At 42.4% G+C, this 24,536-nt stretch overlaps 1 protein-coding gene across 8 annotated transcripts in view; it reads left to right on the top strand.

The window, feature by feature from the left end:
* The window catches only part of LOC130176579 (genetic suppressor element 1-like), a 37,693-nt gene extending 14,205 nt beyond the window's left edge, over positions 1-23,488 (top strand). For 3 of the 8 annotated variants that reach the window (XM_056387738.1, XM_056387740.1, XM_056387742.1), the window contains exons 2-16: positions 8,250-8,429; positions 9,867-10,066; positions 12,837-13,003; positions 13,179-13,385; positions 14,157-14,312; positions 15,234-15,529; positions 16,748-17,039; positions 17,161-17,756; positions 17,905-18,017; positions 18,121-18,400; positions 19,483-19,596; positions 19,743-20,120; positions 20,314-20,619; positions 21,310-21,413; positions 21,594-23,488. In XM_056387738.1, coding sequence (XP_056243713.1) covers positions 8,250-8,429; positions 9,867-10,066; positions 12,837-13,003; positions 13,179-13,385; positions 14,157-14,312; positions 15,234-15,529; positions 16,748-17,039; positions 17,161-17,756; positions 17,905-18,017; positions 18,121-18,400; positions 19,483-19,596; positions 19,743-20,120; positions 20,314-20,619; positions 21,310-21,413; positions 21,594-21,731 — 3,527 coding nt within the window. In that variant the 3' untranslated portion in view covers positions 21,732-23,488. The other 5 variants (XM_056387743.1, XM_056387745.1, XM_056387746.1 and 2 more) reach the window with 5 other exon arrangements.
* Positions 23,489-24,536: the final 1,048 nt, after the last annotated feature.

Raw genomic sequence — 24,536 nt, 5'->3', positions numbered from 1 at the left:
GTGATCAGACAAACTGGTTGAGCTTGACGATTGGAGGAGGAAACAGCTTCTGGTTCCCACTTTCAAAATAAAGTGTCGTTAACACGTGACACGGTAACTTACAACTAGAGCAAAAGTATTATTGCAAGGAAAGTTCAAGCACAGGTAAATCCCTTGTCTTCTTTTCCACAGCCAATGATGCATCCTCAAGCAAATCTTCATGTAGGCAGCATTGCATGCTCTTATTTTTAAGTTAGACTTCCCCAACTTCCTGTTTTCGTCTAGTTCACAGCGCGCGTCTTGACGCAGCTGCAGGAGGTGAGGTTTGGAAAGGTGTTTGTGGTTCCTTGTTGTGTTATCTTTCTTGTCAAACCTGTCGGTGATCAAACAGGGTTGCTGTTTGCTCTTAATAAACTTAACGGACTGGAAGACAGACCTGAAACGCTGTGGTGTGTCACCCAGTTTCGCTGAGATGGTTTGTTAAACAGCACCCATGGGAGTTAGAGGAGTCGCTCTTTAATCCGGGACCTTTAACAGCGGCTGTATTGTTTGGCTGAGATAGATGCCGCTGGGCGCATTAGCAGCAGTCAAGCGGATCACGTCGCTTTTGTGTGTGTACACAGCCCGCAGGTGGAGTTCAACACACACACATACACACACACACACACACACACACACACACACACACACACACACACACACACACACACACACACACACACACGCACACATACTCTCCATGCGCCATGTGTTGTTCCTGACCTGCCGTAGACCAGCTGCTCAGCAGGGGTTATTGAGTAAACCTCCAATCTCTTTAATTACCTCCTTCTCATATAGATGCTGTAAACCCAGACTCCACCGCTCAGATCACCTCAGGGTCTATTTCTTCAAAATCTTAAAAGTATGTTGTATTTGGTCAGTCAATTGTTAGAATTGCATTAAAAATGACCACCATATAACGTGGTTTTTGATAGGCCACTCAGTATGTAAATATCTGATACTATTTACCCCCTGTATTTTTCAGTATTGTTAGAGCTGAAACTTCTATGAAATTGCAAAAAACATTTTCAATTTCCAACCTGTCAAATATGAGGATTTCCTGTTTTTTTTATATCACTGTAAATATAATATATGTCGACCTGGACTTAGTTTTAGACCATTGTTTGGACAAAACAAGACATACTGAGGAGGTTTAACTGTCCAAACAATTAATCGATTGATCAAGAAAACAGTCCATTCTTGACATTGGAAGCCACAGTTGAGTAAACACTCTCACCACAAGCTCCATTTAGAGCTTTGGGTCATATTACATCTTCATCAGCAGATGAAATTATCATGGAGCTGTAGATGTTCACTTTATGGATGTTTTGTCCACATTGGCTGAAAAGTGGAGGTTTATTTTCAACCTTGAAACAACAGCTGAGGAAACTATCCTGACAAAAGAACCATCTACATCCTTTAAGAAATAATTCTCACATTAATTGACATAATATTCAGGTTAAACAGCCCTAAAAGTATATCAATAATGAAAATAATTATTAGTTACTGCCCTACTGAAGATGTACACATGCTGTAGAATTTATCTAAACAGCATCATCTGCACCTTTCACCTATTGAAAAAAAATAGGGTGGAGGAGTAGAATGAGTCTAGCATGGAGGCACAAAGTAAATTACATTATTACAGCCGTAACAGACTCAAACAAACAAATATGCCAGACATACAACTGACAGCCAAACGGCACATATTCAAGTTGACACACAGGACAGAGGTGATGACAGTAATAAATAAATCAACCACCAGGCTGTTTTCCTATCCCTTTGGTCTCATCTAAACAGTGATATATACAAAGAAATAATCCATGAAATTTGAAAACCTTATTTTCTCTCTAGCTCTGATTTGCTGACCCAGATTGTACTTTAAATATCTCATTCAACATTAACATTCTTGTTTACGACAGTGATTGTTGTTTTGCAGGTAGCACACACTTCAATTACACCCTGCACTTTATACTTATCCAACACCTGCCTGACAGGCCAGTCTGTTGTATCTTTATGCACCTTTGTGCAATGAGAGTGTGTCTGTGTGTGTTCTCCCCCCTCATGTTTGTTCAGATGGTTGAGGTCTAGCCGCCGCGGTGTCGACACCTGGTGAGCAGAGCCGGCCTCGGGCCAGAGGAGGAGGAACTGTGGCTGTCAACTGTCTGACACGACCCTCTGTATACACCTCTACCAATGCTGAACACACACACACACACACACACACACACACACACACACTCATCAAATAAAAACCTGCGTGCAGGAGTCAGACGCAGCCAGGCGCCGAAAACAAACTGAGACAGAGTAAGATTGGTTTGCCTCAGATTGTTTTATCTTTTTGCATCATCTCCTTATCAGAGAGAGGCGAGACTGAGCCACACGTTGCAGAAGAGATCGATGACACAGAGGGGAAAGCAGAAATGTAGCCGACGTGATGGGAGAGGCTGTCGAGTGAGTGGTAGGAGACTGAAAAAGAGATAGTGAGGAGATGACAAGGCAAAGAAACTGCAACACAGACAGATAGAGAGAAGTGTAAGGGGTCCCAAAACAGCTGCTATTTATATTTTCTGCTTTCTGTATCTGACAGACAGTGACAAGATGCTCGTAGACAAGTACACTGATTAGAGAAATGGAGAAGGGGTCACTGAAAGAGAAAAAGCGCCCTGCAGCCAGGAGGAGGGGGGAGTAAAGGCCTGAGTTTGAGAAGAGAAGAGAAGAGAAGAGAAGAGCTTTTCCAGTGTAGCCATCCCATCTTTGCTGACAGGCCACATTTCTGCTCTAAGCTGTAGCAGTGATAATTTATAGACCTTTCACTAACATCTCGACTCTGTTATGATTGCACAGTAAACATGGCTCTGCTCTGGCGGACGCACTGTTTAATATAAGACTGAGTAATGACTGCTACATTAACCATCCTTTCTGCATTGTTTCTTTTCCTGCTGTATGCTGCTAACTCTCTGCTGCAGCGTGTCTTCGGATGTGCTTCCTGTTTGTTTGTTTTTTGCTTGAGGTGTTGGTTATTACAGTATGTGGTTTTTCTGCTCCATTTATCCCAGGACCATAAATGCATGCTGGCTGTTTGGTCTCTAGGAGTCACATGCATATGTTTTGTGACGCACAATGCCTGAATCCTGAGTCAGCTAATTGTGTATGTGTCTGTCTTTGCAACTATTTACACAGACTGCTCCCGTATGTGTGTTTTTGATGATGTCATTGTTCTGTCTTATGTCATTTTACCGACGTTAATGTTAATTTGCGGGCCTATTCCTGTGTCCGTGAATGTGCGAGAGTGGGAGAGTGTGTTCGTTGTTTATGGATTGTAAGGAAGTGTTAAGTGTTTCAGTGCGAGCTGCAGAGTCACTGGAGCTAGTAAAGCCATTTAGCAGCCCCTGGAGTAACCCTGGAGACTGCTGTGTTGACGCCACTCTGACTGCTATTACAGACAAGTTTAAGAGGCTGTAAAACATTTGGCTACTTTTTCTCTCTCTCTCTTTCTCTCTCACTCTCTCTCTCTCTCTCTCTCTCTCACTCTCTGTGTATGTGTGTGTGTGAGTGCGTTCTTGTCAGAGGAATTTGAAAAAGTCTGCCAGCTATTGTAACAGCAACAGTAGCTGTTCTTGTGATTAGTATCAGCTGTAGGAGCCAAAGTAATAGTGTCTTAAAACTTAAATAGAGCATATTTTTGTGTTACTTGTTGTTAAGTCACCGTGTGTGTGTGTGTGTGTGTATGTGTGCATTCTCATTATTGGTATAATGTTAGGTAACTGTAAACACAAATGAGGATAGTTAATTTAATCTCTAAGTGTTAACATGGTAGCCGACACAGGAACACACACACTCAGACATGTCAATGTGATGAGGGTTAATGAGTAGGTAGTGTGTTACAACCTCTTCTTCCAACCTAATCACTCATCCCTGCTCTCGCTCTCTGAAACACACACACACACACACACACACACATACGCACACGCACACACACACACACACACACATACACACACACACACACAACACACACACACACACACACAACACACACACACACAAAGTGCTTTTTTTAATGAGCTGATAGGGCAGGGCAGGCCCCCCCTGCTGTCCTCACAGTCCCCCTGTAGTGAGTGTTTGTTTTTGTGTGTAGGAGAGAGAGGGAGAGAGTGAAAGTGAAGGGGGAGACAAAAAGAGTGTTAAAGACACAGGCCTCAACATGTCCTATGTCACTTACTTCATGCTGAGCAGAGTGTGATTGTGTATGTAGTGTGTGTGTGTGTATGTGTGTGTGTGTGTTTGTATATGGGTGAATGGAGCCACACCCGGATGTAATTTCCATTTTGACAAAGCTGGGGGTGGTTGCACTTGTGATGTTGTGATGCTTATTTTTATCCAGCATAGCAGTGCGGAGCGCAATGAAATTTCGTACAGACAGCAATGGCTCACACAGGGTTAATCATAACGACTTTGGTGATCAACTCACTTTCAGGACTCATGGCAGGATACATTAAAAATAATGACTAAAAGCTGATGACCTCACTTAAAATTTATGCTAACATGCTGAATGTCAGCATATGGATAGCTGTTGCATGTTAGCACATTTCTAACTTACTGTATGAATGTCAATGCTAACATGCATATGAAAACATGCCCTCTCTAAATAGCATAATGTTGCCTGCGTTAAACTCACAGCTGAGTTCAAATACACTGAGGTTGACAATGGAGTGTCGAGCATGTAGGTATGTTCAGATTTGATCTAAATATTGGATGTACTGTAAATATTTAATTTTGAGTGTTTTTGTGGTCTGTGTAATTTCACCCCTAGCTGCCAATGTACCAATTGGCTGTAATGGTTAGCTAGCTAGCAACCTATATGCTGATGGTGTGTAGGCGAAGATTGGCTGTGTGTGTGTGTGTGTGTGTGTGTGTGTATGTTTGAAGCTCTGACTGGTCTCAAAACTAATAAGGGACTGCAATTTTTGTTATTTAGCTGATCTTCAGTTGTTCCTCGTGGTTCAGTTCAGTTACATAAACTTTTGCTTAAGCTGAAACATGTCCAACATTTTCAATTTTCGTTTTCATTCTACTGATTTTCTATGTAGTTGTACCACCTCTAAAATTCTCTATGTGTTCAGTCTGAATACAAACGTAGCTGTACTTTGATGTTAATGCTTATGCTAAATCTTAGCGTTTTTGTAGCAAATTTAATTTTAGGTTAGTCTATCTGTAGTAATGTTTGCTGTAATTCAGTATGTTGGCTTGTTTGTAACATAACAGTAAAAATGTTAGCATACATTCAGCTGAAAGCACAGTTAAACTCCATGAAGCTAAAAACTTAAACAGGAGAAAGTGAAATCTGACGCCCTAGAGAGTCCATCAAAATGGTAACTGTGCATATACGCTTTTGTTTTCTGTAACATGGCGTCTCCTCTAGCGTCATCCTCAAGGCAAACATATTTGTTTTGCTTCAGTAGCCTATTGATATGACTTGCAAAGTTGTCTCTTCATTTTTACAGTTTTCTGATGTCTTATGAACATTATAGTCTCATGGGGCTCATTCAGTCATAATTTTTTTTTTTAATTCCTAAAGGGAGTTAAATGTCTTAATTTGTATTTAGGGTGAAAGGGTGAAAGGTCACTGTCAGACCCACCCCCAACCCCAGTGAACTCACCCCTGTCCCCAAAGCAGACAGAGCTGACTTGCAGTAAGACAGAGTGATGGATGGAGGGTTAACACTAGCCTCTGCCACAACACACACACACACACACACACACACACACACACACACACATTCTCAGAGCTTAAACCACACACCCACCCTCCCCGTCATCCCTCTAAACCCCCCTCCTTCTACTCACTCCCCCACCCCAACCACCACCGCCACTGCCACCCTCCCAGGACTGAGAGCCAAAAGGAGGAAAGATGAAGAATGAAGACAGAAAAAACGACAGAGAGAACAGTTTGAGAGAGAGAGAAGGGGCAGCTAAGGAGAGAAAATGGAAAGATAAAAAGAGTGACACAGAAGAGAGGAGGTAGGATGGAGAGGGTGGTAGATGGAGAGGGAGGGGAAGGGGAAGGAGGAGGGGGCGGAGGATGGAGAGGAGGAGGAGGAGGGGGGTGGGGTGGGGGGAGTGGATAGAAAAGAGGTCACGTGACCACGTAGCAGCTGCAAGGCTGAGAGGGAGAGAGAGAAAGAGTCTCACAGAGGAGCAGAAAGACGACGAGCAGGAGGAGAACAGTGAGTGGGAGGGTGAGTGTGTCTGTTTGCATGTCTGAATTATGTGCACATGCATATGTTAGTATGTTTGTGTTTGTCTTTGTGTGTGTGAATGACATGGATAAATATCAGAGGAAGAGCCTGTAAAAAAAGATTGTAGAAAGAAGGAAGAAAGAAAGCAAGAAACAGAGAGGAGATTATATGTGTTGGCTTTTGTTAAATAAGCTCCAGTATGCTGAGATAAACGAGAGAGAGGAGGGAGGGAGAGAAAGAGTCGATAGAAACTGTCTTATCATCGCTCCCTGGACTGCTGGGCTCAGCAGAGACAGAGATATAGACGCACACTCACACAGCCTGTCAGGATCTGAGCTTTTACTCTCTTCATCTTTCCCTTTCTGTCTGTCAGTTTCAATTTCAATTTCCTTTATTGACAAGACATGCAAATATATAAGTGAAGCCAAAGAAATAAAGAAAAACAGAGAGTAAAGAAAAGAAATAATGACTACAATAGAAACAAGATAATAAGAAAAGAACATCTTGTGTACACTGTAATCTTCTAATGTATGAAGACAATCATGTCAGAAGCTGCATGCATGTTAATTGTATACATAACATATGTTATATATCTCATCCAGTGCAGTTAGATGTAAGTTGGCAGCTTATTTGTTATTTGTCTGTGTTCTTTTGCAGTAGCTGGTAACAAACTGAGGAGAGGAAGCTTTTTCATCAGCTGGCAGGCTGTAAAACCTGGAATTTCAAACTTTGATATTTAGCTCATAATGAGTTTCATATTTTGGGCATATGCAGAGGACGTGTCTGCAGGTGGCAGTGGTTGTGGATGTGTATCTCTGATGGTTAAGATGATTTCATGTAGAAACCTCTGTCCATTTCCACTTCATGTACCCTTACTTTGAAAATTGGCTTTTGTTAATTTTCTCTCCCTTTCCTCACTGTTTCTTTCATATACCTTCTTCTCTCACTCTGTCGCTCTACAGCTCCCTCTGCATGTTTGTGCTCACGTGTGTGAAGATGGCAGGTATCTGCGCTGACATCTTGTAAATATGAGATTTATTACACTTTCAGCTAACAAACTCTGAGATCTGACTTTCCTTTATTCTTCCGATTCTTCAGAATCATCCATGTGATGTGCAGAACATTGAATAATGGTGTTCAATGTGCATATATGAATTTTTCATGAGTGTGTCCACTGCTTTGGCTGTTTGTTTGTTCCTCCTGTGGTAAATGTGTGTGTATGTATACTTGAAAGGTAGTTGTGTGTGTGTGTGCGTTGTGGTGGTAATGAGGTCATTGCTGTAGCAGGCAGGGGGGCTGCTGGCTAATTCCAGCTGTAATTAACATTAGTGGGTCAGTAAGAGGTTAGAGGGTGAAGACAAAGGTTACTCCAACCATGTTTGCTCCAAGTGTGTCCACTGCTCAGTAGATCGATAGGTGTTAGTTGTGTCTGTGGCTGTGCGTATTTATTTGTGTGTGTACATGCATGTATTTGTGAGGGTGTAAAAATACCTAATAATGTTTACGTGTAGACACGCCCGAGGTCTTAAGATGTGTTGACTGGCTCCCTTGAGGAAATGGACATGTGTGCACTCATGTGTGTGATTTGCTATTAGGGTCACCGCTCTATTTGACACAGCTCTACTCCCTCCACTCTGTCTCTAGTGGAGCTGACCCACGCTTATACACTCACAATGATGTCCAGACACAAAGGGAGGAACACACACACACACACACACACACACACACACACACACACACACACTTGTCCAATTTCTTTGACTACTTGTGTATGACAAGTTTGACTCATTCAAGTTAAATGAGATGCCAGCTGTGTTCACAAACTGACGCTTTTTCATACAAACTGATTCAAAGCAGAAACATAATTTTTCGACAACAGGAGGTAATCAAATGCTTTAGTTGACAAAGGGCTCATACACCCCTGCAAACTGAATTGTCCGTGTTTTATTTAGAGATATCAAATAATAACATCTTTTTTCCCACTCTCCTCAGGTATGAACCATGACTCCAATAAATCATCATCATTAGGAATGATCTCCACGGCAACTCGCACCACGGCTACTGTCAGTCCCCTCAGCCCGCTAACCAATGGGAACGCAGTTGCCCAGTCTGCAAACTCGGGATTCGCTGCTGCTCTTCGTAAACTGGCCAAACAGGCTGAGGATCCCAGAGGTGAGCGGTGATCTAACTTTAAAAAAACCCATAGCTCCAGTGGCTCCCCGCCCTGGAGAGGTAACATAGTCCTGAACACACACACGCACATACACACACACACACACACACACACACACACACACACACACACACACACACACACACACACACAGACACACACACACACACACACACATGTTCAGAGGACTCTTCTTTGTTGGTCAAACCCAAAAACAACCACCTCCACTACTGCTGCCAGGTTTGTTCAGTCTCCTTTAATATATCTGTATAGATGGATTTTGTCACAATATCTTCCCATCTTTTATGCTAGCTTATGCTAACCAGCTCCTGGTCGTATCTTCATATTTACCATACAGACATGAGAGTGGTATCAATCTGCTCATCTAACCTTCCTTCAAAAAGCAAAATGTCAGATTATTCATTTAAGATGTTAACAAGTTATTAATGACTTTAAATTGGACACACTTTTGCAACACAGCGCCTGTAGATCACTTCGCTGACCAAGGTTATGTTTTGTGGATTAATGTAAAATGTTTTAGTGCATGGTAGCTCTTTGGTTGTATGTGTGTGTGTGTGTGTGTGTGTGTGTGTGTGTGTGTGTGTGTGTGTGTGTGTGTGTGTGTGTCCTCGCTCAGCTCGTTGGTGTCCTAATGAAGGTGTTGGATAAGAGCTGACCCATTCTGACCTCTTCCTCTCTGTCTCTTCCTTCATCCGTTTCCATTCATCTCCTAATAACGAGAATCTAATTACAGCCAATTATAACAAGCTCTCTCTCTCTCCCTGTCCCCAACTCTCTATCACCATCTCTTGCTCTCTGCCTGCAGCTCTTTCTCTTCTTCTCCCACCTTCTCTCCACCTCATTATTTCCTCCTTCTTACAGTCTCTGAATGTGTTTGTGTTTCTGTGAGTGTATACTGATTAGTGAGTGTTACAGTAATAGAGTAATGGTGGAGTGAATGTTAAGGACAACACACATGTTCTCTCTCTTTATCACATTTAACACCTCCCCTTGCACTGCGTCACACCCAGGCCTTTTTTTTTTAACACTTTCATTTATGACATCCTTCTTTCGTTCTCTATATATCTGGCGTTTCTTTTTTATCCTTCATCAGTGTGCACACATACATACTTGTCACACACTTTTATCTTGTACCCTTGTCCTCATCGCTTGTACCTCCTGTATCTTTTTACACTTTCCTTTATTTCTGTCACATTTCACCAGAACACGTTTCATCAAGATGATTGAATCACTTTTTACCTCTTCACAGGCCAGCACACTGACAAAAAAAGTTGATTTTTCCTTTTGTGTACCATCTGTATTATGTCACAGGGGGATTGTTTGATCCTGAAATCTTTTTAATCTGATAAGCCGTCTGATAGCTGCAGTTTATTCTCGACTCTGCCGCTGTCATTCACCCCCTCTCCCCTCCCCAGGTTCAGCCCTCAGCGGTGAGTCGTCTCCAGTCTCCTCCCCGGCCACCAGCCACAGCTCGCCAGTCACCACTCCAAAGCGGGGTTCTTTAGGGCCCCTCCTGGGTCAGACCAGGGGCCACGGTGTCCCCAGCACCCCTCCGGTAGTCACCATTGCCCCCACAAAGACCAGCAACGGCCTGTGGAGGGCCGACGGACGACAGGTAAGAGATGATGTTTATCAAACTGTCATACCTGCTGGTGTTCCAGACAAGTTTGAGACAAGACATCTGCTGTTCTCTCTGTGTATCAGTACTTCCTGTTCCCTTGTCTTGCTGGTTTGTATTTTTCATCTCTCTTTTTCTCTCTCTCTCTCTCTCTTGCTCTCCTGTGCTCTCTCTCAGCACAGATGAGTCGTCTGTCTCTTTTTGTCTCCCTTATTCGTCCTGCCGCTGCTCCCTCCATTAAAGAAATGGTCCCAGTGCTTCTCAACATCAAACTGTCAAAACCAGCCATCCCTCTGTGTCTCTCTTTCTATCCCCCTTCCTCTCTTTCTCTTTCTTGTCTCATATCTTTATTTTCATGCTTTCACCCTTCTTCCTCGCTCCTTCTTCCTCTCACTAATCAGTCCATGTCTTTTTCAGCAACACATGAGGGGTTTGTAAAGAAACACTGGAGGCTGCAGAGACTGGCACCTATTGTGTTCAGCTTCCTGCAGTGTTTGTGTGTGAGTGCTCATATGTGTGTGTGTGTGTGTGTGTGTGTGTGTGTGTGTGTGTGTGTACTTGACCCTTCACCACAAAAGGCTTAGGATGTGAAGAGGGACCTGTGTATGTGTGTGTGTGCGTCTGTGGATGTGTTTGCTTGTGGGTGTGTGAGTGAATTTAAGCTGGGGCGAGGAACCAGGCCCCTCACACAATGCAGGGGTTAGCCCCCACAGTAGCCACTTCCCCCTGGATCAGAGCTGCCTTTCTCCCCCTTCACAAAGACCACTCTGTGGCTCTGCCTGCCTGGGGCTCCCATTCAGACATTCAGAGAAAGAAGGAGGGAGGGAGGCAGGAAAATAGAGAATAGGATGTTAAGAAAGGAGGGGAGGGAATGTAAGAATGACCAGGAGAGCGACAGAGAGAGGAGTGAGGGCTCTAAAGGTTTGTCTAAATTCAGTATTTGTCCTTTTCTGTATGCAGCTTGTCCTAGACCGGAGAAAGACAAGATAGGATGATTTAAGCTGAAGAAACAGTCTGTTTGTGTGTGTTTATTGCTGCATCTGTGAAGGCTGTTGGCTGTCTGCGGGGTCAGAGGTCAAAGAATGTGTTGGCTGCTCTCCAGACCCCTCGTGCATTGCCTCCCCTTCTCATTTTGAAACAGTGTAGATTGCTGAGTGATAGAGAGAAAGAGAGCAATATGGCTCATCACGGGTTTGAATCTGCTTTCCATGAGTGACACATTCAAAACTAGTCAAACATATTCAAAGCACAGATATTTCACTGCAAGTCAAGGGTTGTACAGAGCTAAGGTAGCAGATGGGGTTTTGCTGGGAGAGGTCATTTGTTTGTGGGTTGTCCATGGTCTGTCTGACTTTGTATTGTACTTGTATTGTGGTCTGTTACTGTAGCAACAACATTTGACACATAGGTGTGCATAAATGTATGTGTCTTCTTCTCATTAACATGCTGTAGGCCTAGTCAAAAGTTTCCTGGCAGCTATTTCTTCTTTATCCTGGAAAAATCAATGTCCACAAAGATTTTCTCCACTACTTGGTCCCAGTGTCACAATAAAAGACAATGTTTTGTTTTTTTTGCCATGCTAGCATTGTGGCTCTATGATGTCAGGCTGTGTCAGTCTGCTGGTCAGTTGAACAGTCGGTGTGTCCTGACCAAAATATTTCAGTAACTATTGCATGAGTTGTCATTAAATTTAAATTTATTTATTTATTTATTTTAATCTATGGTGTCCAGAGGATGAATCCTAATGATTTTTGTGATTCTCTGACTTTTCACTTGTGCTATCATCAGGTCAAAAATGTCATTTCTCCAGTGTAGTACAGATTTGGTTTATGACCAAATACCTGCAAAACAAATGACATTCACAGCAGCTTAGCTGTGTTTGTGCTTAGTGATAATTAGTAAATATTAAAATGCAAACATGTTTAACTAAGATGATGTACCTGCTAAACATCAGCATGTTAACATTGTCATTGGGAGCATGTTAGCATGCTGTCATTAGCATGTAGCTCAAAGCACCATTAGCGTCACAGAGCTGCTAGCGTGGCTGTAGACTCTTGGTCATATTTAACATTATCTTTTAGCTTTTTGCCTCTTTAGTTGAAATTTTTGGAGACAGGATTGTATAATGACACATGACATATTGAGTGAACTGGGACAAATGCTCTTGTTACAGAAGCATAATGCATTCACTTGAGAGAAAAATGTTTGTCCTTTTTTCCTGAACAAGATTATTATCTCAGAATTCTAAGATAATAAAAACATGGCAAACATTCACTCGAGTGAGTGTATTATACTTCTCTACCTTGGCAGTAGTGGCACTATTAACTGTATATTTATATGCAAGTTTGGGGGAAATTTATATTTGTAATTTGGGTTTTTTTTCTATTACTATGTTTGTCATGGTGGTGATTTGAGGGTTGGAATTTTACTATAAGGTATCAAGGATCAAATGCAATGTTGTAGCGACCAAATCCAATGAGTGAGAAGCTCTTAGAGAGAGAGAGTGAGTGATGAAGGAGGAGAGCAGTGGGTCTGATATTAGGATCATCTTTCCGCTTTGATCTTGACCTGTTATGACATATCAGACCCACTTTTCCACCACTGAGCTTCTGGGTGCAGCTTGGGGGGTTTTACCCAGTCACTCATTTTCATTTCCATTTCCTCTTTTCCTGAACTTTTTTTCTGCTCAGTTTCAGTCTAACACACACTCAAACCCCACAGATATACATAGTAATGTCTGCTCTCACACTGTCTGTCTCCCTGCTAGGTTGAGCCTGGTGTTCAGGGAATCAGTCGGGAGAGGGTGGGTGCTGAGAACAGCCAGCAACAGCACGATAAGAGGACTCCGCCCATCCCTTCACCTCACCCACTGGCTCACCCCTTTGGCCTCACACCTAGCTCCATCATGCAAGATCCCAGAATACAGAGCCTTAGGTAATGCACACTCATAGTTAGACTGTATTTGCATGAGGGTAAAGAAACATTTTATTTGATAATAAACCCTCAAACTCCTTCATACAGAGCGTGTCTGAAGTCAGATAAAGTATGTTTGGCTTAAACGTATAGTATGAGCCAATGTGACACATAAAACTGCGTCATGTTTCCACAGTTTGCCTGGGCAGATGCACCCTGTGATTCCTTCAGGTGCCGTCCCAGAGGAATACCTGAGAGCACTCCGGCCCTTCGCCACCTCAGACGACCTTCGATTGACCTCTTTACCCCTGAGCCTTGATCCTGCTGCTGCTGCTGCCCATGCTGCAGCTGCTGCTGCTTACTATCATCCTGCCTACCTGCACCACCCTTTGTCCTTACCAAGGTAACAATACCCCTTTAAACTCTTCAGTCCCATGAGACCTTCACAAACCCATGTTATTTCACACACCAAGGTGACACTGCCTATTCTACCACTCTTTTACAATCCTAAACACAATGACACAACATAGATTACACAGAACCCATCACCTTACAACTCTTACCACCCTACCTGTGATATACCAAGTTTTCAGAAGATTACTTAGTCACAGAACATGTTAAAACAGTTACCAGGGGCAAGGACACATTATTTGAACTTCACAGTTCATACACATGGAAATACAAAACGTTTTAATAAGACAGTAAGGAGGCTTAAAGAAGCATAAACTACAATCTATAAAATCCTAAATAATCAAAAAAGTGGTTTAAACGTTCATTAAACAATCAAAATGTTAATATACTGGTATCAAGTGTGTGTGTTCTCAAAATTAGAAAGAGTATGTTTTAAAACAATTCATAGTTTTATCGAAAGCAGTGGTGAGAGGTTTGTTATACTGTTTGTCCACAGACGATCAGTTGGTAGGTTCATGTCCATGCTTCTGAAAATCAGGAGTACTCCTGTAAATACCCCATTCACTCCAACTAATCTGCTAACCTCTATTTTTCTTTCAGATTTCAAACTATAAAACCTATTTTAATACTTTCATACACTCACATCGTCCTTTCACCTTCACTGTGATGTTACCTTTAAATATCAGTTAATCTTCCACTTCCATATCTGGCCTGTGCAGATATACAGTAGTGTGACTGGTTTGCCTCTGTCTGCCTGTCATAGGATGGAGGAGTCTCTGTGTCTTTCTGCGCTGCGGTCACAGTTCTACTCTGTGCCTGCAGGGGGCACCTTCCCTCCTCTACACCCCTCTGCCCTCCACTTGCACCTGCCTGGAGGCCGCTACCCTGGAGAATTAAACCACACAGCGCTCGCTGAGAGGTAACATACACACACATACACATGAACACACATGCACACACACACACACTTCTTTCTTTCTTACGTTCTTTCTTTCTTTCTTTCTTTCTTTCTTTCTTTCTTTCTTTCTTCTCCCTCTGTCTGTAGGGCTGTGTAATGTATCTCTGTAGGGTAGGCACAGGTTACTGAGTGTGTGATATTTTTAGCACACACCCCACAGTGCCTCCTATACACTCATCACACACACTGCCCTTCACACACACACACACACACACACACACACACACACTGCACACTCATACACACACACACACACACTGCACACCCATACACATGCATATGCAAGCCACTGCATACATAAAAACTCAAACATGCACATAAGGAAGTCTTTTTTACTCCCTCTCCCTCTCTCTCTCTCTCTCTTTCTCTCTCTCTCTCTCTCTCTCTCGCTTGCTCGCTCTGTTTTCTTTGAGTACTTTGAGTTCCTTCCTCACTTTCACAATACACATTGTTTCCCTGTGGCATAAAGCACAGGGAAATGTTTGTTTTTGAAATGGATGGTATTTATCATCTGCTTCTATAATGGCTCCTGCATATCTTGTAGGTTTGTTTGTGTGCAATTGATTGCTGGTGAATGTGCTCTGCTTTGTGTGTGTATGCGTGTGTGTGTGTCCTTTTCCTGTGGATACCTATTAAGTGTTCATCTGCTCTTGCTCAGTCATGCTGTGTATGGATTATTTTCCTCATGGTAAGTGGAGAGCGTGTGTGCATATTTGTGTGTGTTTCTGTGAGTGTGTGTATGTTGGAGCAGAAATGTTTGTGTGAGGTTCACCAGTGTGTGGTTAATATCTGCCTCATGTTGGGTGTTGCATCTCTCACCTTCTCCCCCTGCGTGTGTGTGTCTGTTGTGTATGTGTGCATCCTTGTCAACCTCCCCCACAGGCTACAGATGGAGAATGAGCTCCGCCAGCGAGAGAGAGAGCAAGAGCGTGAACGAGAGAAAGAAAGGGAGCGCGAGGCAGAGCTGGAACGAGAGCGGGAGAGGGAGAGAGAGAGGGAGGAGGAGAGGGAGAGAGAGCGGGAGAGAGAGCTGGACAGACAGAAGGAGAAGCAGAGGGAGAGGCAGCAGCAGATGGTCCGAGCGGCGGAGAGCCACTACCTGGCTGAGCTGCAGGCTCGGAGGGCGCCACCGGAGGACAGGGCCAGGCCAGGGGAGAGGCTGACCCCAAACAGACTGGGTACCTACACACGAACATGCGCACACCCACCACACACATGCACTCATGTGTGTCTGCACACACGCAAGCAAAAACACAACCACATACTCAGAGTTGAAAAAAACGCTTGTAATCCTTTTTTCACTAACGAAGTCCCTGATCTCTACCTGGTTAACTAAATACATTATTCTGAGCACAGATAAGAGATTGTTACTCGTTGAAAAATACATGAGAATGCCATTTGAGAAGTTTTGATCCTAAGTAGTTACATTTTTTGAATAGCCAAATATATTGATATGTACTGGGCAGATTGCCATCAAATTTGGTATGGATACTTATAGCCCCCAAAGGACAATGATTTTCTAGACCCCTTGACCTTCCTCATGTGCAGCACCATGCCAAATTTTCCATTTGTATACAAAAATATCAGCATATAATAGGCATAAAATTAGCACAAGCATGCTCCTCAGAGGATGAATCCTCTGAATTTTATTCTCTCCATGAGTTTTAATGGAGATTCAGCGTCAGGTCTTAAGTTCAACTCTGCACACAAGATATCTTGTGATCTCATGCAAAGCAGAATCTTTGCTGAAATTTGCGGAACACAGTCATGTTCCTTAAATATTGAACACCTCTGGTTACAATGAACCCGTGACCTTTACTGTAGAGAGTCAGTGTAGGAAGAATACTACATATGACATGGTTGATAATAGATAATATGCTGTTTGCTTCGTCTTGGATGCTTTTCCTTGTGTCAGATTTGCTCTCAAAATGTATTTATGTATAAATGAATAAAGACAAGACAGTGTTCGTAGTACAGCAGTAAATGTGCTTCTTTCACGTCTGTCACTACTTTCTACAAAGTGGTACATTGAAACTTTATGATGATTCACGATGCTTCACTTTTCTCCACTTTCACACATTAAACAAATATAGATTACAAATAAATATACAAAATATATACATTGAAATTTAATGAAATACAATTCTTTTTATTTTTAAACAACCTATACAGCACTGAATGCACATATTTTTAACCTTTTAGTTAGAATTGTATTGGTGATCCATCGGATTTTCCACCCGGTCAAAAAGTGTTAAGTGTGGGAATGATGTCCGAATAAATCTCTGGATATTACAGAAAAGATTTTTTGCTGTTCATCCAAATATCTACACAAACATATTAGTATTGACATAACACGTTCAAGAACTAATTTTATGGTTTCCGTATTTATGTTTCAGATAAACCCAAGGACTCAGAGCATCCAGGTTTCCCAGCACCTAAACCTCTGCCCCTGCAGGCTGGCCTTCACTCTTCCAGGGGCTCTATCCCACACCCAATGCCCAGCCTGGTGCCTTCTCACCTGGGGAAGCATCATGCTGCTGCTCTGGCAGCCGCCATGATGACTCAAAGGGCCAACGAGGAGGCGTGGTTAGCACGGCAACGAGGACAAGGGCAGGAGAGGGAGGGTCCGCTGGAGCTGGGCCTCAGGTCACCAGGGAAAGGGGTGGATCAAAGGAGAGACATTTACAGGTGAGAATGCAAAATAAACTAGCTTCACAAAATGGTTTGTTTTCCTTCTGTGATTTCACACAGTTTAGGTGGACTGTGAGTCTAAATGGAAATGTATATGGCTTTCTATTTTCCTAAACAGAACCAATTCAATCCATCACAACCCAGGCAGCAAAGATGTACCCCCTTGCCTCGGTGCCCCACCTCCCCTTATCTCCCCTAAAGGTCCCCATCATACTCCTGCAGCTCCAACTACACTGTGGAACCCAGCTTCCCTTGTTGACACACCTACAGACTCCCGCAGAAAACTCAACCCTCCTACACCACCAAGTCGACCGCCTCCGGGACTGACGAGAAACGACAGACCCTCGCTAAGCTGGGGGGAGAAGCTGGAAGACGGAGGCAGGAGGAGGGCAGAAGTCCCAGAGAGGTACCCCTCACTGAGGGCAGCTAGTTTACAGGAGTCCTGGAACAGGACTGAGCAGGACAGAGCCATTCAGAGTCTCTACCACCGGCATCACATCAATAACCTCCACCAGAGATCCTGCGTACCTCTGTCGATCCCCAGCACTGACCTGGGGGCACTGTGCCGGGAAGCCTCTCCGTCTCCGGTGAGGGAGCGACAGAGTCAGGCGCCCGACAGCATGCTGGTGTATGATGAGGTTCTCCAGCAGCACCGTCGGCTGCTCAGCAAGCTTGACCTGGAGGAGAAGAGAAGGAAGGAGGCCAGAGAGGGAGGTGAGCAGGATGATAGAGGAGGATAAAGGGGAGGGAGTTTTTTAGCAGGAGGGGAAGTGGTAGGCAGAGGAGATGACTACAGGGAATGATTGCTTGTGGATTTTTTTTTTGATGAAAGATAATTTCAGTCTTGCTCTGCTCTTGCCAGGTTATTACTATGACCTGGATGAGTCGTATGATGAGAGTGACGAGGAGGAAGTGAAAGCCCATTTGAGGAGAGTGACAGAACAGCCGCCACTCAAACTGGACACGTCCTCTGAGGTGCATAAATATAGGTTCACATACACATTCATCACAGGTTTGAAGTTTGAACACTTTTGTTGATATATATGATATTCACCTGCCCAAATTCCTCTTCCTAAAGAAAGTGGATTTGCTACGTGTGTGTGGTCTGACCACGCTGGCCCATCGCGATGAGCTTCAGGCACAGAAGAGGAGGAAGAGGAGGAGGATGATGAGAGAGCGCAGCCTCTCTCCGCCGGCCGTGCGGGGCAAGAGAAAGGCCTCTTCACCTTCAACACCTACAAATCCCTTAAGTACCCCATACTCTGCCGAGCAGATGGACTGCACCCCCGAACTGGAGGAGAAAAAAGACTTCCTCCTTATGTTCAACCTTTCCCATGTCAGCCCACAGCAGAGGAGAGGTAATAACCTGTTCAGCATCCACACACATCCTACGTGTTACTCTGCTCTGTGCACAGTTGTTCTGGTGATTCCCTGTGGAAAAATACAACATTCAGTTTCTCTCAGTTTTGCTTTTTTACCAAGGATGTAGGAGCGGTGAAGAGAAAATAAAGTTAGGAGAATTCTGGAGGTTGTAGCAGGGTTTTCTACTTTCTCCAGCAAGGGTAGATTTTAATCTACAGTCTGTCAAAGTATACAATACGTTAAGAATGTATGAATTCCTTTGAAAAAAGTTATTAAACTAATTCATTTTTTATGTAAAAATGTAGCCATTCACATTTTAAAAATAGGCAAAATTAAATATTTAGATAGATTTTGTTAGATTTTGGAATAATTTTATACCGCATGCATATATACATACAGTACGAGGGAGAGTTTCTCTACTACATGTTACTGATACAGTAACTCTGCAACAAACACTAACCTCTGCAAAGACTGTGTTTGCAATGTTGAACTGTTGAGCTGTACTCAAGGCTCATTAGTTCCCTTTCCTTATTTTTAAAAAGCGGTGAATTTGCTGTGTTTACTTGGTTTTTGCCATTTATTATTTATTATTAATCTGATAAATAAAAATCACAATACAGAAATCCAGGCAAAAATCTGATTTAAAATACAGTTAACAGTGAATATTTACTGTTGTTGAATTTTTTTTACTTGCTTAGAGGGACACTGGCGCATAATCAGCACCTCATTTGCACTGCTTTTCAATTTTTCTCTCCATTTTCTGTTACAGGAAGCAATCAGCATAACAAGAGAATGTAGTTTTCTGTAAACTTCAGTGTTCAGCTTTTGGATGAATAGAGGAGATAAAATCTGGGTTAAAATCTGTATAAACCAATCTGCTCCAAACCAGTTGATAGTTTTTAGGTGAAAACTGGTACAAACTGAAAGTGAGTCTGTGGTGCTCTTGCAATCGACATTACCCTCATATCATCCATTTGCTGACCTTTTTCCTTCAGCTCCTGGTGCCAGTCAATTTTTTAAATCCTCCTATTTTCAAATATGAATGACAGCTGTTCTCATTCTGTCTTTTTCTCTGTAGATAAGGAGAGGACAGAGGAGCTGCTGAGGGCCATTCAGAGGAAGACTGTGACGTTAGACACTCTCAGATATAATCCTTTACCTCCGTGTAGCAGTCCTCCTGCTCCCGCAACTGGTAAGACACACACAGACAGAGAGGCAACTACACACGCACACACACACACACACACACACACACACACACACACACACACACACACACATTTATGTATAAAGCTGTGGAAAAACTCCTTCTCATGATCTGTGCACATTTGTTTTTAGGTGACTCCTCCTCAGCCCCTCTGCCGTGTCAATCAAATGGACATCTGTACCCAGACTCTCCCAGCCCTTCACCTCCTTACTTACATAAACCTAAGCACCTCCATAATGACACATTCAAACCCTCCATGGACTCGCAGGTGGCCTGTGTTCCTCCACCCTTGGCCTCTCATTGTGAAAAGGTTGAATTCATGGAGGCTCAGCCAAACAGGAAGCTCCAGGGGCTCCAGAACGGCGTTGTTGTTTCGCCTCAGAAAAAGGAGCTCAATCTGGTGCAGAATGGAAGGAATCGACCCTGGGAGAGATTCACACCTGAGGCCTTTGCTCAGCACTTCCACCAGGCTGTGCTGAAGTCCACACACAACACACTGCAGAACAAAGGTTAGCCTCTCACTCCCATAGGTGCATGGCTATTAGGTTTGATTATGAATTGTAAAATGACAATGGTCTGCCATCTGGTGGTGTTTACGTGAACTACCCTAAAATCTCTAATGGTGTACATTCAGTGTGTTGGCTCCTTGTGAGGTGCTGCGAAGACTGATGTTACCCTTTTGTCTCACTCCTTTCCTCTAAGGAATCTCAAATTGTGTCCCTGAAGCTGGCGTGAAGGCTGAGCACTCATTGGCTCACAACATCTCTCACCCGAAACATTCAAATCTTACCCATGCCCCTCAGCATGCACACATCAACGGCAATCACTTCCATTCTCCGGTGGCCAGGTGGGACACTGCAGCACCACGAGAAAACCTGTCTGATGAGGACGAGGAAGAATCTGGGCAGGAGGATGAGGATGAGGAGGAGGAGGAGGAAGCGGAAGAAGCTCCAAGGAAGTGGCAGGGTATTGAATCTATTTTTGAGGCCTACCAGGAGTATGTGGATGGTAAGTCAATGTCAAGTCAGTTTTATGTGTATAGCCCAGAATTTGTGTCAGAGGGTTTCAAGGTTGCTCTGAGTGACTGTTTCCTCACAAATCATTGAGGGGGTTAAATGGGGGACACAGAATAGATCATCTAAAGAGAAAAAACAACCATGAAAATACTTAAGCAGGAAATACATCATTGCTCATTTTTGTTTGATGTGAGGAAAAAGTGTTATTATAAAATGATTGAAAATAAGGCTTGACTAATATTGGATTTTGGAGGTTGATACTAATATTTATATTTGACAGTAAAAAAAAAACCATAACAATTTGTTAGCTAATATTCACTTTTTAACATAAATGCAAAACATAAACATTTATAGTAAGGAACCCTTTTTAAATGAAATAATGAATTTACAGTTGAAAAATATATTTGCAAGCGCTCTCTAGAAGACAAACTATGTCATGCTTTGTATTGGAACTGTGTTAAATTACATTCTCCCTATAAAATGAAAAAAATTTCACTGTTTCTAAATTACCTTTCTGTTGCTTTTTAAGAAATGGAATTGCACCTTGTGAAGCAATGTCATTTTACATCCCTTACATTACTGTGTGTGAGGCTCAGGGGGACTGTTTTACACTCTGTGTGAAAGAGATAAATGCATATAATTTCCCCTTGTTTATGGTTTCTGTGTATTTCTTCCTTCACAGAATGGAGTATAGAGAGGCAGGTTCTTCACAGTCAGTGTAAAAGACTCGAAGCACAAAACTATAATCTTACCAGAACTGCTGAGCAGCTCTCCCTCACTATGGGGGTAAGTATCTGAGAACATATCTGCACCCCTGCCTCTTTGTTTCTTGCAGATTTGTGTACTTTTGTTCATCCATGTCAGGGTTCCCATTTTCTGTTTAGACTTCTTTCTGTAAGTGATGCAGCTAAGTGCAGAAAGTCTTGGGTCCGTAATGAAGAGTTGTGTCCATCCTTCATTTGACAGGAGCTGGTGAGTCAGAGGCAGAAAGTGAGAGAGGAGAGAGAGAGACTGCAGGCCCAGCTGGAGCACTTCAGGAGGTGTTTGACACTACCTAACATTCACTGGGGCAGGGGGCAAGTCAACGGGCACACACCGAGGTGACCTCTGACAACGACTCTGATGGATTCGCCTCTGACAGCAAAGGAGAAGTAACAAGAACAAGATGGACTGGAGCCAGGCCACTCTCTGCACTTGAAGCACTTGAAGGAGCCAATCCTTGTCTTGTTACCTTTTCTGGCCAATCAGTTATGTTACCTGACTGGTTCCAGGTTTAATTGATTACCTGCCATGTTTGCCACAGTAACATCAATCCACCATGACCATATAGTCTGGGCATTCCCACTTTCTTTGTTGCTCTGCCGATGGACTGTAACAATACTGTGTAGGCAAAACAGCGTCTCTGTAACGCTAACCACTCCCACTAGTCCCTGAGTTGGCTTTAAGGACTTTCCACCATTTAACTCATATCATATCAATTTCTGTGTAAACTGTATTGATCCACACTAATGAGATGTATCACTTGGCACAAATCTGTAGCCTCTCTGGACAGCAGTGAGAAGAGACTAAGTGTGCAGAGGTCACTTGGTTAAAACTCAGAGAATGAAAATTGAGTCAAGGAAATCAAAGCACACCTCAGGCCTTAAACTTGACAGGATGCACTTGAAATGGAATTTGAGGAAATACTTGACCGTCCTCCGTGTGGTATAATGTTGTAGTGTCTACTGAGTACTGTATCTGACAGATGAAGCAGTTTTTGTGCTGGTAATGGTTTTACAGAGGATAGGAAACATCTAAAAGATAATATCTATATAATGGCAAATGGTATCAGTGAAGTTTTTTTTTTTTGAGGTTTAATACATTTTCCATTGGTAATGTCACTTGTGATAGACAAAGAATTTTGTATGTTTTATTGTTTTAACCATTTCTTGTGGGAAGCCATATGTTTTGATTGAACTGCTGCTGGTCAGAATCAAAATGTTTAGAAAATAAAGGGTGTTAGGACAGTTGTATTTGGAAATTGTCATGTGATGTCAAAATGTTTAGGAGAGAACAAAGAAGAAATAGGGATGAAAGACAACATGGCAACCGTCAGTAATTGTTATGGTTGTCATTACCATTGTTCAGATGGCCCAGAGTCTGTCTCCTAAGCCCTTCACATGCCTACAAATGTCAACAAAACTTGAAGAGAAATAAAAGTTTGGATTTGATTTCTTTGATTTGACACTACACGTGTAGTTAGATAATTGAGTGAGACTACAGTACTTTTAGATATTCTGTCCAACCATACAAATGTTTTCGCCCTACCTGAAGGTGATCTCATATGGCATTATTTAGAAAAACTAAGTTTCAATTAAGGAGATAGAAAAACTAAGTCATTATTCACCTTCACTTCAGGACTATGTCAGAACATATAAACAGTGTCTTTTCACTTGATACTCTTAGAGTACTTGAAATTCTGTAATTGTTTATGGGCAACATAGACTTCAGAATGACACTATCCTTCTGTGGATAACAAACTACACCTTCTGTGGTCTTTGGATGAGATTTATTTTTGTTCAAACCAGATAAAACAATGTCAGAAAATTCATAATTTCTGCCTGTTTGCCTCTGAATATTGAAAATCCCAGGAGACCTTTCCTACAAGCACAAACTATAATAACAACTTCCCCAAATCACCTGACCTCCCTCCATCACCTGCTCAGTCTCCTCTACAAACTTGCTGTGAAATCCTGCATATTTGTTTCAATCAGTTGTTATGTAATGTATTATTTGGGCTGTATAATTGCAATGAATTATTTATTAACATATATTGCTGTACATTCTGATGGAAATTTACATTAAAATATTTGTAAAATGTCTATTATCTGTGATTGTCGCGTATCTGGGGAGAAATCAAGTTTTCACTTCTGATAAATATTAAACAGTTGCACAGTTTGTGCAGCCAAACTCACAAATATTTACAACTGAGTCTTTTAGTGCATTTGCTCTTCAGTAATCACTAACTATTTTCTCTAATCCTGAACCCCTCTCCAACTTGGGCTGATGTATGTTGTCAACCGGTTTTGAATACACAGAGGTAGTAAATGAAAATTAGTTTATCATGTCAGATCCTCTATTCATAAAATATTTCCTAGCTACACAATATGTCCCCAGTAATTAAAGTAGCTGAATTTAATCATTGTAATTTTCTACAGGACATGTGCTCCATTGTCAGTTAATGAAGGGGACAGTTAACTTGCCCTATGATGTAATGGAAGAGTCTACCAGATGTAAGATGGCTGCTCCGACTGCATGGTTGGTGAAATTCAAAGGTCGCTGTCACTCTAATTACTTAGTGTGTCAGTTCCATGTTTACTGAAAAACACTGCCATGTTTGTCTTCTTTGGTTTGTAAAACAAGGTTAAGAAAGACAACCAAATGAAGAAATGAAGTCCCATGCGCAGGTAAGTATGGCATATATACCATTCTATTGATTAATTTATAGTGCCATATACAGATGGATGACTGACCATCCTTTTCTGATTTTAGATTTTTTGTCTCTGAACTCTCCTGGAGGGATGGGACACCAATCTTCCAAAAGATATTCCCTCATTCAGTGAGATGTTGCTCCAAAATCTCCAATTTGTGTTTAATTGGTTTGAGATAACGTGACTGCGAGTATATAGTATAGTATATGATTCATTTTAATACTCATCAAACCATTCAGTGATCTCTTGTGTCCTGTAGATGGGGGTATAGTCATCTTGGAAGGGACCACTCCAACCAGGATAAAAATGTTTCAACACAGGATAAAAGTAGAGGTGGCTATACGCTACCTTTATATAAGTACTGTGTCTAAGTACAATTTTTAAATACTTGTACTTTCCCCAAGTTTTTTTCATTTTATGTGACTTAATACTTGTACTC

The sequence above is a fragment of the Seriola aureovittata genome, chromosome 10, assembly GCF_021018895.1.
Source record: "Seriola aureovittata isolate HTS-2021-v1 ecotype China chromosome 10, ASM2101889v1, whole genome shotgun sequence".
In the NCBI taxonomy this organism is placed as follows: domain Eukaryota; kingdom Metazoa; phylum Chordata; class Actinopteri; order Carangiformes; family Carangidae; genus Seriola; species Seriola aureovittata.
This window is presented reverse-complemented; position numbering and strand designations above follow the sequence as displayed.